Source organism: Panthera uncia, chromosome B4, assembly GCF_023721935.1.
Source record: "Panthera uncia isolate 11264 chromosome B4, Puncia_PCG_1.0, whole genome shotgun sequence".
In the NCBI taxonomy this organism is placed as follows: Eukaryota; Metazoa; Chordata; class Mammalia; order Carnivora; family Felidae; genus Panthera; species Panthera uncia.
Window position 1 is genome coordinate 134,501,483 of NC_064809.1, and position 15,983 is coordinate 134,517,465.

Below are 15,983 nucleotides of genomic sequence, written 5' to 3' on the forward strand. Positions count from 1 at the left end.
AAAAAAAAAAAAAAAAAAAAAAAAAAAAAAAAAAAAAAAAATAATCAGTTTTACCCTTTCTGTTGGATTATTTTCATCAGTTTATATATCTGCTATAAGTTTTTCCCATTCATAGGAAACTCTATCTCTTTGAGCCACGATCCCAGTTTTCCGCTGCTGTTTATAACTCCGGAGAGTGTTTTATATTCACCTACTGCAATGTCTCTTTCTCTTGAACCCATTCTAATCCACTGCTAAGTCCAGTGGTCTTCCTCTTAAATTCTTAGCTCACTTGACCTGTCAGCTGCCTTTGACCCTTTCTTCACTCAGCTTCTGTGTCCCCGCCCTCTTCTGAATCGCCGCCTCCTCAGGTCCCAGGGCTCAGTCCTCAGACCTCTTCCCTCTTCTACCTGTAGTCCCGAGTGACTTCGCTCGGTCTTGTGCTTTAATAACTCTCCATCTGCTGGTGGCTGTCATGTTTGTCTCTGGCCGAACTTGCCTTCTGAACGTCACACTTGTGCATTTGTCTGCCTCCTGCACGTTTCATTGTTTGGGGTGGGTACCTCCCGCTTCACGGATCCCTGCCTGGACTGAGTCCCTCCCCTCCAGGTGCCTTCCCGGCCATCTCCATTTCAGTAAGCAGGATATACACCTTTCCTGATGGTGCTCAGGCCAAAGTTCTGGAGTGCTCCTGGAATCCCCTTTCTCAGATAGCCCTCTGACAGTTTTTCCCGTCAGACCTCATTGGCCGTTTCTTCAGAATGTATCCAGAATCTGATCTCTGCTTACTGTGCCTGCTGCTGCCATGGTCGTTTCCAAGAATAAGTGTCCTGCCTGGTCTCCTGGTGTCTTCTCGTCCTCACCTGTGGTCAGTCGTTATACAGCAGCCAGAGGGGTCCCTCAAAATGAAGGGCACTCAGAACCCTCTGTGGCTTCACATCGGGATAAGAGCCCAAGTCCTTCTGGCCTGTGCAGTTTGGTTCCATGTTGCCTCGGACTCACGTGACCTTTCCACTCCCTCGTTGGGCTTCTTCTCCGCGAGCCCTCCAGATACGCCTTTCCCTTCCCTCGTGCTCTTCTCCCAGGAAGGTGCCCAGGGCTTCCTTTACCTTCCTGAGTTCTGTGCTCAGACATCACTGTTTTGGGTAAGGTTTTTCATCAGGTTCTTAATGAGGCCTCATATACAAAATCTTTCTTTGCCCGAGAGTGTAAGACGTCCTCCGTATACTTTCTTCCAGAGCTTTACAGGTTTGGTTAACATACATTCCTGGATGCATCTGCAGTTACCTTCTTTGTGTGGTTATAGGGGAGGGTCCAGCTCTGGTTTCCCACGTGGATCGTTGTCGCTGCAGCCCCCTTCCACAATGGCCCGGCCCCCGCAGGCCTGGTGGCAGTGCTGTCATTGCATGCACAGCGCCGTTGCGGGACACTGTAGCCAGTGGTTTATTTTTCCTCGTCTGTGCCCGTTTCGCCTTTTCTTGGCCTCTGTGACTTGGCATCGTGCTTTTGAGATTTGATTCTTACGAGAGATGAATTTTGACTGTACTGAGAACAGTGGAAAGGGGGAAGCTTGCGATTTGGGGGTTTTGGGGGAGGACTGATGTGTTCGGATTCTTTAAAGCAGGGTTGCTAAACTGTGATCCGGGGGCCAAGGCTGGTCTGCCGTCATTCATGTGTCTGTATCCTTTTTTTTTTTAATGGCCTGTGAGTTAAGAATGGTTTTTACCTTTTTTTTTTTTTTTTTTTTTAAGAGAGAGAGGGTGTGTGAACAGAAGACAGGGGCAGAAGGAGAGAGAGAGAGAGAGAGAGAGAGAGAGAGAGAGAGAGAGGATCTTAAGCAGGCTCCACACTTAATGTGGAGGGGCTTGATCCCACAACCCTGGGATCTCGACTTGAGCCAAAATCAAGAGTTGGACACTTAACCGACTGAGCCACCCAGACGACTCTGGTTTTTACATTTTTTAAAGGTTGGGAAAAATAAATTTTGTGGCACATGAAAATCACATGAACTTTAAATTGCAGTGTCGGTAAGTAGAACTTTATTAGCACCCAGCCACGGTCGTTCGCGTGGGTGTTGTCTGTGGCTGGTTTTACTCCCGCAGCAGAGTTGCAAAGCTGTGACAAGAGATCGTCAGGCCCTCCGGTCCTGAAGTATTTACTCTCTGGCCCTTTACAGAAAAATGGGTTGGTCTGGGCTGTCAGGGCCAGCTTGAGAGTTCTGGATGTCACGGAAGAGGGAAAAGGTAGAAAAAGCATTTTGAGGTCTGCAAAGATGAATTTCAGAATTTTGCCCCCAAGCTGTTTCTGGCAGGACGTGCAGATGTTTTTATTTTCTGTTTTTGTTCAGTCCAGCCTGGTGAAGTCAGTGAGCACCGTTTGTGGTTTTAGAGAAGAACCAGTGATTCTTACTTTAATCTCAGAACCTGTGCACATTTCGAATGGTTTTTCCCAGTGACGGTGCTTACGCGGTTCTAACCTACCATGCTGGTTTGTCATTGAATGTGAGATAGGAGAATGCAGGGAAGTCTCAGCAGGGCAGTGCGGTGATGAGCGGTGGTTTTCCTTTTCTGTAGGAGGTGCCACCTGATGCCCTAGCTGTAAAATGTGTGTGCACACGGTGTGATAGACCTATCTAATCTCTGACGCACGATCATGGGTGGGTTTATCTAATTTTACTCAGACAGGACTTGCCAAGATTAAACCTACAGATCTGTTCAAACTTGAAGGAGATGAAATTCTACCTTTTGTATAATTCAAAGGCTTTTTTTTTCTTTTTTTGTTCTGTAATGTAACATTTCATTTGTACCTTGTCTTCAGGGTATGCATTCCTATCTAACAGGAATGTCTAACGGTTGAATTTTAATTGTCCTCCTAAGTACTTTCTGCCTTCTGTGAATAAGGCAGCTAAGCTTTGTAAAGTCTGTGAATATTTTGTGTTAGTTTGGTTAAAGCAGAAATGACAGCAATTATTTTTAATAGTAACATTTGTAATATGGGAATGATCGACTGATGTTGGCCATTTCACTGTCGTTAATCATTTCACATACTTAGCTGCGTTCTCTTGATAGCGAACTTAGAATTTGAAGGCAGAGGACATTAGGGCCGCTTTGGATCTCAATACCAAATAGCTTTCTTTAAAGGCCGTAGAGAAGTGAAGAAGTATAGAAGACTGTTAGATGCTTTCATAGGTCTTTCTCTTAGTGAGTAAAAGCTCTTTATGTCTACGTCTGATGAAAGTTGTTAATACGTTGTACGCAAAGATGGTGAATAAAGTCTATATTTATTATATGGCTCTAGAAGAGTTTTTTCCTCCTACCCTTTACCTCGGGAGCCAGACATCTAACAAATAGTCTCTGCTCTCAAAATTTAGTGTTTATTTTTGAGAGAGAGAGAGAGAGAGAGTGTGTGTGTGTGTGAGCCGGGGGGAGGGGGCAGAGAGAGAGGGAGACACAGAATGTGAATCAGGCTCCAGGCTCTGAGCTGTCAGCACAGAGCCTGACATGGGGCTTGAACCCATGAACCCATGAACCACGAGACCATGACCTGAGCCAAAGTTGGATGCTTAACTGACTGAGCCAACCAGGTGCCCCTAAAGAAATTTAAAGTACAGTTAATCGGGTTACATTCCCGCTTTTAAGTTCATCCATTGTATCATGTAGTGGAGAAGAAATTAGATGTTTGTTAAATGTTACTCGTGAGATATGTACATCTTACTTAAGATGTGGTATTTTTTCAAGTTTCTGGATATATGGATTTCTTAATGGGAATGGAGGAGTCGATGCCTCTGTACCCTTTTTCCAGTTGCTGCTGCCGGATGCGCAAATGTCATTGCTCGTCCCGGGGCTGGTGTCTGGCTCAGGCCGCGTTCTCAGTACAAGTCTGCGAGGCAGTTAGGTGCCACCGAACGTGCAAGTAGTCTTTCTGTTATACACTTGAATTGAATAAATGCAATTAGTGAATGCCAGTTCTGGGCCCTGGGGATGCAGAAAAAAATAGGATAGGCTCTGTTTTCTGGGATTTATGGGCTAGCTGGGGAGCTAGACCGGATAAGTGCGTATCCTCTATGGTGGATAAGTGTTATTCCAGCGTTATGGACAGAGTGCGTTCCAGTGGGACATAGAGATGGGAGCTGCTCCGCCTTGAGTAGCGGAGGAGTTTCCCCAGGGCTGAGAGTTTTCAAAAGGCCTCGATAAGGAGATGCGAGATTTTCCAGGCAGAGAATTGGGGGTGGTTGTGTGCAGAGTGCATTCTGGGAGGGCATACGTTTGAACAAAGAGGGCTGCCCAGTGCTTGGTGTTTTCAGGAATCCATGGGTGGGCAGCCTGGGGGAGAACAAATGACCGTGATCGCAAGCCCGAATTATTTTCTCTTTATACTGCGAATGTGAATTGTTGTATGCTGAGTGAACGCTGTCGTGATTATTCTCTAGTAGCTGTTAATAGTTATTTTGATTTCAGGAATATGATGATTGGCCCCAGCTCAGACATTTTTCTTTTGATTAGAAGAGTAATAAAGGAGAAAGTCATGGTGCATATATGACAGATTATCACGTAGCATTGGGAATTAGTCATAGGATAGTTCATGAACTTGCTAATTGTTCTATGGTGGGAATATCAGTTCTCCAGTTTTCCTAAGAACAATGCTTTTTTTTCTGTTTTGCTTTTTAGTCTGCCATAGTCTGAGTCCAAAGCTTTTGATGTGCTCGATACAAATATTGAGTAAAACAGATGTCAGGATTTCAAAGGGTGGCATCGGGGGAGACGGTTCGCAGCAGGAAGGTGTTACCCGAGTGAGGGTAGCTTGCAAAGGACCGTCAGAGGGAGGCTTCTTCATCACAAGTGTGAATACATGTTTCTCAGCTCTCTTAGTAGGAAAAAGAGGTATTACTGTTGATCATTCAAGTTATAGCTCTCTGTTCATTTGACTGTAATATTAAATCATAAATGCCATCGAAGCTTTGTGCAGTGGGGGCAGATAATTAGATGTAATCTTTGTTCTGGAAATCCTGATCACTGTTGGCATCCTTCGAAATGTTTTGAACTCTTGCGTGTTTTCTTAGCACGTTTGCGTCTGCACCGTGTTTAGTGCTCCTTAAAGATGTCGTGAGAGTGTCTGTGAACTTTTTTATGGCAAATCGTCACTGAAAATGGCTCACGCGCATAATTGTTTCTTACGGTCATTGAGGCAGGATAAATACTGTACCCTTGGACTTGCACGTCGTTTATTCGGTCACTCACTCAGTCACCGGTAAACAGTGTGATTTATGTTATCTGTCCGTGCGGTAAAAACCCACCAGTGGAAGCACAGGACTCAGGGAGGGAAGTGTCTCCTCTGGGAGGGGGGCAGACGTGTGGAGGGACCCCGCCAGCACCGGCGCCGTGACCGTGATGGTTCCGTGTCCGCGGTTCTGCCTCAGCGCGCGCTCCCCTGATCATCTGATAATCTGGCGCGGAGCGAGGAAGAAAGGAGGGTGCTGGGCCTCTCCAACAGGGCCAAAGGCGAAAATTCTCATGGTCAGAAAGAATCTGCGAGAATGTCTCAAATCGTCCAGCACGGCAGTTTTTCTTCTAACATGAGAACAGATTGCTGCTTCTTTAGGAGACTCACGGAATGAGGAAGTTGGCTTGCATTTCGGTGCCACGTTGCGCCACAAATTCTTATCTCCGTAGCTCTGTAACGGTAGCCCCTGCAGGCCATGCTTCCCGAGTGAGAGGCATGTGGGAACGGAGAAGCCCCCAGGGAACGGCCACGGGCTCATTTTCTCCCCTGGGCACGCACTCGGGGCGGGTGGACGGTGCCCTCACCCCCCCGCCCTCTCCCCCTCTCCTCCCACCTCTCTCTTTATCTCTGTTTCTCTCTCCGTGTTTCTCCGTCTCCCGCCCTCCCTCCTTCCTCCTCCTCCTCCTCCTCCTCCTCTTTCTCTCTGCCTCTCACCTGCAGTGGAATATTCCAGCTCAGACCATGTGCTGTTGCTGGCTTCTCTGTATCTAGGGAGTGGATAATGCGTTGGCCTCCCTGGCAGCTTCATGAAGACTGTTTCTCATAATTGTACTTTAGTATTTATTGGGTGACAGCAGACGTGGTTATATTCTCTTTCTAGAACATAAAATGTAGATATTCTGTTTTGATTAAGGACAGATCTACAGGCGTAGACCATCCCCCGTCACCGGTCTTCGGGCTGTGGGAGTACTCGAGTCCGACTCCTATTGGAAATGTGGCTCTGCCCGTTATTAGCCGAGTTATATGAGCAAGTTACTTCAACTCCCCTCTTCTTCAGTTGGGTTTTTACTAAATAATACACGAAGAAGTTGCTAAGAATGGTACCTGGCTCAGCACTCCATAGATGTAGCTCTTTTGTTCTGTGTTGCAAGCCAAGGAGCTGGGACAGACAGGCCGAGCCCGGCTCCCCACAGATAGAAGTATAAACCGTATTCTGGAGACGACATTTGGAAATTAGACTTTTTTTTTCCCTCTGGTTTGTAACAGTTCCCTCCTTTTTCAGAGAAACGGCACCCAGGACTATCTTCCAAAGAGTCCTGGACATCTTGAAGAAATCTTCTCATGCTGTTGAGCTGGCCTGCAGAGACCCCTCCCAAGTGGAACATCTCACTTCCGGTCTGCAGCTGATAACAGAATGCTTCCGGTGTCTCCGAAATGCCTGCATAGAGTGTTCCGTGAACCAGAATTCCATCAGGTAGTACTCTGTGTGTGTGCACACTTGTTCCGTCGTGCGGGTTCATCGGCGAGAAACAGCGTTGGTGTCGCAGTGCTAACCAGCGTTACTGCGAGGCTCTGTTTTTACGTCTCCAGGGGAGAGGTGCTCTGCAGGCTTTGCCGTTAGAGGCTTTTAGATGAGCACATAGATGGCACGACATAGGATAGAATGTTTTTAACCTTGGGGGTTATTTCAGTTTGTGATTTATACAGTAAAACCTCCGATCGCGAGTGACTCGTGTGAGGGTTCCGCAAGACCAGCAAACCTTTCTGATACGTTTTTAATTGATAAATGAGCGATGTCTTGCAATATGAATAGTACGTGATGCCAGACGTCACGTGATCACAACTGAGCCAGTGTTTCTTCTCTCTCTTGCTCCCGGAGGGACTGTGGGTGGTCGTCTCCCGTGCTCAGATGCTCAGTCTCAGGCCGCGGTGTTTGGCAGAAATCAGTGATTTTTCAGGACGTTGGAAGGTGCCCACAGCTGACACTAGTGTTTTTGTTTTTGTTTTTTTTTTTTTGTCACTTCAAAGCACCTGTGGATAGTCCTTTGCTTTTCCGGACAAGATTGAGCTTAGAAATGCTTTGCTTCCTTCTAGCTCAGGCTGCCTGCAGTTATAGACCCTTTCCCCTGCTGCCTTATTGCCAGGTACATTAAATACGGTACATGACAAGAGTTTATTAATACTGCACTGTAGCCTACATCGCTGCGAGCATCTGCAGTGGCCCCCAGGCAGAAGAAGATTCCACTGAGCCAGTGACAGCAGCGATTCCGTTAGTGATAGTGACAGTCGTCCTGCACAGTAACCCTCCTCTCTCTGGTCTCCCTCACACCAGCCACGAAGGTTTTCCAAGGTCAGTGCAGGTTAGCTTGTTTGTCTTTATATTTTATGTTTTTTAAATTATTTTGTATTATATTACAGTATTGTAATCATTTTTATAGGCATATTTTTGGGTCATGGAATGAATCATCTGAGTTTCCGTTATTTCTCACGGGGAAGTTAGCTTTGGTATACAATTGCTTTGGATTACAAGCATGTTTCCAGAACGAATTATGCTCGCAAACCAAGGTTTTACTATGTTTCTAATGTGTTATGATTTGGTTATAGTTATGTAGCACAGTGATTTTAACCTAATTTTGATTCTCTGATCCTAGATTCTGCCTTTCTAAAGGCATATGCCGTTCTGGACCTCACTTTTCTTAGTTGGAAATGTTTTACTTGGTTTTAGTCTTTTAATTCATTACCCTTGTGTTTGCTTTGAACAAGGAGCATGTCTTGTACGTTTCTGAGATCACCTGTCTTAAGATTTCCTTAAGATTGTGCAAGGTTGGAAACTCTTTCCACCCATTTTATAAGGTGCACATTTAAAAAAAATTTTTTTTAATGTACGTTTATTTTTGACAGAGAGAGAGAGAGAGAGAGAGAGACAGAGCATGAGCGGGGGAGGGACAGAGAGAGAGGGAGACACAGAATCCAAAGCAGGCTCCAGGCTCTGAGCTGTCAGTGGGGCTCAAACTCATGGACTGAGATCATGACCTGAGCTGAAGTTGGATGCTTAACCGACTGAGCCACCCAGGCGCCCCATTTCTTAATTTTTTTTTAATGCTTATTTATTTTGAGAGAGAGACAGAGCATGAGCAGGGGAGGGACAGAGAGAGGGAGACAGGATCCAAAGCAGGCTCCAGGCTCTGAGCTGTCAGCACAGGGCCCGACGCGGGGCTTGAACTCACAAACCGTGAGATCACGACCTGAGCTGAAGTCGGACACCCAACCGACTGAGCCCCTCAGGTGCCCCTAAGGTGCACATTTTTTAAAGTGGTTAAGATGAGCAAGAGAATTGCCAGGCACTGTTCTTATTCTTTGCCTGCTACTTACTCTCTCTTCCCAGAACTGAGCACCTTTCCTCTGATTTAATGGAATCTGCTTTTTATTACACGTTTTTTCTTGAGATGAAGTCAGAAGCCACAAAGAGCACGCTCAGCTTCCTTTCCTGGAATTGAATGTAGACAGAGCCTCCAGGCCTCCGTCACTGCTGTGGTGGGCAAAGTTGGGCTGGTCCAGAAGCCACTTGAGGGACCCCCTTTGCTGCCTAGACAGTCTTATACCTGGGGCTTTGATGTGATGAATGAGATTTTTAAGATCAAAGGAGAGCGGGGAGAAATGCCAGGGTTGTGTAACTTTAATACCAAACAGAGCCTGCTGTCCATTTGCAGATAAATGCCTAGAAACAATAATAATGTCGCTAATAATAGTTACCATGTAAAAACATAACTAGTTAGTGCTAAGCAGCAGTGGGCAGGGACTAGTGTGTTTTGTCCATTTCCTGGCAGAGAGGCCCTCCTGCGTGATGGGGGAGGGATAGGAGAGCCTTGGGACGGAGACTCTGACTGTGGGCAGGCAGACTCATCCCGTGCTTTGCCAGCCTCGTGGGGAAGGAAGCGAGCCTTCGGTGGGCCTGTCCTACGCCCAGGCTTTGTCCCAGGGGCTTGACCTGCAGAATCTTGTTTTATTTTTAGAACAAACCCAAGAAATAGCATGCTACTATTTTTCCATTCTTAACAGAGAAGAAACTGTGACTTGGGGTATGGAACTTGTCTGAACAGCAGAGCCAGGGAACCTTCTCTGTGACTCCACAGCTGCCCCAAGTGCTCTGTGACACCCGTTGACCCTGTTGTGTGTGATTGCTCCGTCCCTTAAACAGCCACGGGACCCTGAACGAGAGCCTCGGCGTCCCTGAGCAAGGCGGGCCGTGTCTCCCACACAGGCCGTCAGGAGTGTCCCGTGAGCTTACTCCTGCAGACTGCAAGTGTGCTGCGTCCGTGGGTTTTGCACCTGCTCGGGAATGGGGTGGTGCAATGAAAGTGGATGAGGATATGTCTTTCTTGGAAATGAATTCTCATTTTCTTCTTCTGAGTGTAAAAGTAATAGCTAAACTGTAAAAATCCAAACATTACAAGAGTATAAACACTATGGCAGATGAAATGTCAGCCGTCTTCCGGAGGGGCCGTCAAAGCCCGCACTATGCTTCGTGGCCGTGGGATCCCGCTCGCAAGCAGCTTACACTTAGGGGTGAAGTGAGGATGAACATTAGAAGGTGTTCGTTTTTCTGCCTCTTTCCTTCTAGGATTGTGTTATTATTCACAGTTGATCTTCGAGGGAAGTTCCGACCGGTTAAGGCACCAGCTCCTGGAAAAACCATTTTTCTGGTCAGAAACACAAAAGATTCTAGTAAGGACTTCAAAGTCGACCTTAGCTAATTTCCGAGCCTGTCGGGATTCAGATTGCAGCTGAAGTTTTCTGGCGCTTTGTGTTAAGTTATGAAGGAGTTAATCAAAAGGTGTGATGCTCTCCAGGCCTTTTACATCTTCTGTCTGGACGCTGCCCTTGTGTAGACCAAGGTTGTGTTCTGCACATATGGAGTGTATAACACGGCGAGGCAGACAATCAGAGTCCAGTGAAATTTCGGGAAGTTCTCAGCACTACCCAAAGCAGTTAGTTCCGCAGGCCGGTGTAAACCCTGCTGCAGGGGTCGCTACACTCTTACCCTCAAGAGCCAGGGAGATGGTTCAGGCTTTGTGATCGCTGTCCCGGTTTCTGAGTTCTCCTGTCGTGGTGTGAGAGCAGCCACAGGTAACACGTGACTGAATGCCCGTGGATGCGTTTAAATTTGAATTTGGTAAAATTTTCATCTCATGAAATTACAGGTTTTTTTCTTTTCTCTTTCTCTCTTTCTCTTTTTTTAATTCAAGAGCTCTGGCCATGTAGAAATAGGCCGTGGGCACATTGGCCCGGTGACCATCTGGCCGTATAGAGGCAAGAGCAGGAACGGCCTCTTTTCCTATCCTGGTCTGACAAGTAAAGGAGAAAGGAACAGTGGCTTTCTGACCCCCTGGCCTTGGGGAAGGGAGGGAGGACCCTCCCCGTGTACCCACTAGCCCTGGAAGGAAGTATCTTGGCTCCGGTCTGATTCCTGTTGAGAAGTGAGGCAGGTCCGGAGCTGCGCTGGTTTCCTTTGCTGCTAACAAATTACTGCAAACCCGTTGGCTTCAAACAACAGAAATTCGTTGGCCTCATAGTTCTGGAGTCACAAGTCCAAAATCAGTCTCACTGACCTCAAGTGAAGGTATCGGCAGGGCTGGCTCCTTCTGGGGTCTCTAATAGAGAATCCGTTCCCTGGTTTTTCTGTCTTCCTGAGGCCGCCCGCCCATTTTCCTTGGCTCCTGGCTCCGTCCTCCCCGTCTTCAAAGCAACACTGTGGCATCTTCCGGTATCTCTTTCTGGCTCTGACCATCCTGTATCCCTCTGGTAAGCACTCAGGATCACATGATGCCCACACAGATAATCTAGGATAACCTCATCATCTCGAAACCATTGATTTAATCACATCGAAAAAGTCTCTGGCAGTGTTTTCTGACCAACTTCGAGTCTTTGGCAGTAGCTGGGGGTCCAGCAGTTTAGTTCTATTTGGACCTATCTGGAGTTAGTGGCATCAGATCTCATAACTTAAAAGACTCAGTCCCACCAGATGGCCTTGCTTCAGATGTGAACGGGGTACCTGAGCTACATCTCTGCCTAGCTGACTACAAATTTGGAGGTTCCCGTGACACCCCTCAGATATGGTAATCCAGTATAAAGGCTCACAGAACTCAGGGAAGCCTTTACATCCTGTCCCCAGTTCACCATGAAGGATACAACTTACGGAGAGCCAAACAGAAGAGATGTGTAGGACAGGTGGGCAGCCACAGGGCTCTCTGCCCTCCCTGGGGCCATCTGCATCCTGCTGGCGTTCTGTTGTGTTCACCCAGCCACACTGAAGGTTTCCAAACTTCCGTGTAGTAGGGTTTTTACGAAGGTTCCTTCACATAGGCTTGATCATTGTCTGTTGGCGATGAACCTCGCTCTCCAGACCCCGTCCTCCCCAGAGGTCTGGAGGTTGGGGTGAAAGTTACAGCCCCTGACCACTTGGTTGGTCCCCCCTCCCCGGCAGCCAGGCCCCCTGTGAAGCTACCTGGAGACCCAGTAAGAGTCACCTTATCAGCATAAGGTCACGTATGGTTGAACGGGGCTTGTCGTGAGTAACAGAAGACACTCCTGACCACACCAGAAATTCCAGGGGTTTTAGGAGCTCTGGGCCAGGAACTGGGGACAAAGACCAAAAGTCTTTTTCTTCTTATACCACATCCCTTTGGCCATGTGAGATAATGTATTAACAGGTTCCAGAGTTTGGGATGTGGACACCTCTCAGGGCCATAATTTTCCTACCACAGCCCACCCTTTGGCCCCTAAAGATTGACGTCTGTTACATGTGCAGAAAACATTCATCCCTTCTCGAGGTCCCCACGTGTTTGACTCTGACAGCATCAGCTCAAGTACAGAATCTCATCTAAGTCATCAACTGAGAAGTTCCAAATCTCAGTATCCAGTCATGTAAAAATTACTTATGGGTCCGACTCTGGACGCGCTCCATCCTGGGGCAGAATTTCTCTTTGTCTGTGCACATGTGAAGCTAGACAAGTTATCTGCTCCCCAAAGACAAGTTATCTGCTCCCCAAAGCCTAAGGTAACAGTTTTAGACATTATCCTTTGAGAGAGGAGAAAATTGAAGGAAAAGAGGAATTACTGATCCCAAGCAATTTCAGAATTCCGTTGGGCAAACTCAGGTTTCAGGGCCTGGGAAGAATCTTCTGTGGCTTGAGGCTGTGCCCCCGGCCCTCCCCTCAGCATCACCCTTCCTTTTTCTTGAAGGGTAGCACACGTTTGCCCCTGAGTAGTTGGATCAGCCTACTTCCTGCCTGTAGAATTTGGGGAGTCTGATTTCATCCTTTCTCGGTGCATTTTGTCCACGCTGGCAGAGTTTCTACCAGTAGAACCTTTCCGGCAACCTTGTGGGTCTCACCTGTATGTCATGGGGATTCACGCCATCAGACAAGGTGGCCCTCCATAGAGTCTTCCTAGATAACCCCGTCTCTATTCCTGGGTCCTGCTGTGGTGACGGAGAGGAGTGAGTCCCACCCTTACCTCTTCAGAGAGCTCCCCCCACCGTGTGACTGAACACTCTGACCTTTTGATCCTTCCAAGTCATGAGCAAAAGGTTGTCCGGAAAGGTTTGGCTCCCTCCAGAGCACACTTTTCTTGACAGTCTGTCCCAGTTGTAGCATCTTTTGCAGTCTGGCTAGACTGACAGTTTCCTGAAGCAAGACCTGGTTCCCTTTCCACCTCCTTTATTTCTCCCCTTGGCGTCACTATTATACGCAGCAAGAAGCAGTCAGATCACACGTCCAGCATGTCGCTTGGAAACGTGCTCAGCCGAATGTCCAGGTTCCTCAGTTTGCTAAGCTTCTTCCCCTGTGGAGGAAGGGCCCCCTTTCCCCGGTTTCCGATGATCGCTCCCTCACTTCCTCCTGAGCCCTCACCGGCGGTCCCTTCAGTGTCCACACACCTACCCGTGGCATCAGAGCTTTTCATCCTGCGCCTCCCAGTTCTGCCCGCCCCGGCCCGGTCCCGGTCCCTGGTCCCGGCCCCTGGTCCCACAGCCGCGCCCACTGTTCAGATGTTTCTTCACGGCGCACCTCTGCTTCTGCTCCCAGATCCGCATTAGTTTCCTGCTGCTGCTCTGACGGATTACCCAACGCTGAGTGACGTTAACACAACACGGATCTGTTACCCTCTGGTGTAGGAGTTCAGGAGGCTGAGTTCCCCCCTGAGGCTCCCGGGGAGAATCCTTTTCCTGGCCTTCCCCAGCTTCTAGAGGCTGCCTGTGTTCCCCGGGCTCGCGGCCCCTTCCTAGACTCTGACCCTCTAGTATTCTGCTTTCAAGAACCCTCGTGACCACATCGGGCCCACCCCGTTAATCCAGGATAATCTGCCCATCTCAAGATCCCGAATCTCCTCACAACCTAGAGTCCCCTTTGCCACATAAGGTAGCGCGTCCACAGGCTTGGAGGTTATGACGCGGACATCTCAGGGCCACGATTCTGTTCAGTGCAGGAACCGTTAGCCAGTGCTCACGGCGCCCTTCCCTGGCTCATCATTTGAAATGCGGGTTTAAGAAAATCAACGTGTTTAACTTTGTCTTTTTTTAAAAACCCTTTACAGGAACTTGGATACAATTGGCGTCGCTGTCGATTTGATTCTTCTTTTCCGTGAACTGCGGGTGGAACAGGAATCCCTGTTGACAGGTAACTTGCAGTATGATTCACGGGTTATTTGTGTCTTTGAAACGGGTTTAAAAACTACAACTTGGAGTGTTGTTACGTCGTTCATTAAAGCAAATGTGTCGTGTTTCATGATACAGAGAAACTTATTTAGTGATGTTAGTGAATTTCCATAAAAAAGTGGCAGCGGCTTCCTTTCCTCCCTCTGTTGTGGGCTGAACTGCGCCCCCCTTCCCCCCCGACCTGTCCCCAGATCCGCATGGCGGAGTCCCCACCCTGTAGCGCTTCAGAATGTGGCTATATTTGGAGACCAGGCCTTTGAAGAGATAAATAAGGTAAGATAAGTAATCCATTATGACTGGTGTCCTTGTAAGAAGAGGAGGTCAGAACACAGACACGCAGAGAGACGATGACCACGTGAGGACACGGGGAGGGGACAGCCATCTGCAAGCCCAGGAGGGGGATTCAGAAGGAACCAGCCCTGCCCACACCACGGCCTTGGGCTTCTAGCCTCTGAACTTAGAAAATAAATTCCCGTTGCTTCAGCCACCCGCTCTGTGGTGCTTCGTCATGATGGCCCTCGCCAAGTAATGGTGTCTCTCAGGATGTGTGAAGGTGGCATGCCTGTTCTTGGTGCTGAGTGTGCTCTGAACAGTGACCAAAGCAGGCAGAAAATCTTTGCCTCAGCGTGTTTACAGTGCAGTGGAGGGAGTCCGGTGCTAAATATGTTACCTAAGTCAAATACCTGGCATGACTGAGGGAGGGTAGCTCTCTGATTGTTGGATAGCTGTTGATAAGGGATTAGGAGAGAAATCAAGCCTCTTGATTTGAAGACCAGGAAGCTTTTCTAGACTTTTTTGAATGTTTTTGGTTCTTAAGGTATTAGCATCCATACATCTTCTTTGGACAGGGATCATTACTGTAATATCCTATAAGAAAACAGAATTTTAACGTATGATCTCTATCCAAGGCCTCGAAACGCTTCTGGGGAAACCCAAGTCATTTAATAATAAAATCTTAATGTAAATGTTCAGCTTATAAGATTTACTAGATCGTGGATTGAACAAATTCTTTCTGATAATTCAATAAATACGTCCTCTAAAGGAGAAATCCCCACAGGTGCCTGGGTGGCTCAGTTGGTTAAGCATCTGACTCGATCTTGGCTTAGGTCATGATCAGAGCCCTGAGTCTGGCTCTTCTGATAGCACGTGGAGCCTGCTTGGGATTCATTATCTCTCCCTCCCCGCCCCCCCCCCCCCCCCCCCCGCCACTTCCCCACACACACACATGCGTGCTCTGTCTCTCTCAAAGTAAATAAACTTAAAAAAAAATAATAAAGGAGCAATCTCCAGCAGTTTGTAGAATATGATCTTATTTATAAGTTGGTTTACATTTAGTTCTCATTGCCTGTACTGACTCTCAACAGTGAGGCCTTTCATGTTCGTGGTAATATACGTGCTACCGTGGGGGTCGAGGAGAGAACTAGACGGGGTAGTCTCTTCACAGGCAGAGAAACTGAGGCACAGAGCACAGGGGGCTAAATTAGCTGTCAGAGGTGCTGCCTGGCTCAGTTCAGTTCTCTTCCTGTTCTGTGATTCCTTAGTGTTCTCATTTAAAACGCCTTTGTTAAAATTCCTGCTTTCCTGCGCCTCTACCTGGTTGAGAGTTCTTCTTTTGGGGAATCGCAGCGATCTTTTCAATTAACTAAATTGTCTAAGACTCTGCACACAAAGCGTTTGCTCTGCGTTGTTTTGAACAGCTCTAATTTCTCAGGTATTCTCGAGAAACCGATAGGGTGTAGGATTTAGTTGGAGGGCATTTTGAAGACGTTCTGTGCTTAACGGTCTTTTTGTAGCTTCATTTTATGGCGAAACGGAAGCCTCCGTGCTCCAGTTGGGGGGAGACAAATCGGCAGTGAGATCCAGGTTGCGCTCTGTTGCGTGGAAAAGCCTCTGGTTTTGAAGCCTGCGTGTGGCGCGAGAAGGGGAGTTCGGAGTGGACCGCGTTCCATAATTACTGAGACCTCCTGGCGTGGTGGATAGTGGGGCCCTGGCAGCACCGAAGCGGGCAGACGTGGGTTTTCCTGGATGGATTCCTGCATGAGACACCCCGGGGAGGCAGGGCGCGCACGCT

At 47.9% G+C, this 15,983-nt stretch overlaps 1 protein-coding gene across 1 annotated transcript in view; it reads left to right on the forward strand.

The window, feature by feature from the left end:
* Positions 1-15,983, forward strand: part of ATXN10 (ataxin 10) — a 167,948-nt gene that overhangs the window by 12,940 nt on the left and 139,025 nt on the right. Inside the window, exons 2-3 of the mRNA XM_049626527.1 lie at positions 6,482-6,673; positions 13,792-13,874. Coding sequence (XP_049482484.1) covers positions 6,482-6,673; positions 13,792-13,874 — 275 coding nt within the window. The remainder of the gene's footprint in view (positions 1-6,481; positions 6,674-13,791; positions 13,875-15,983) is intronic.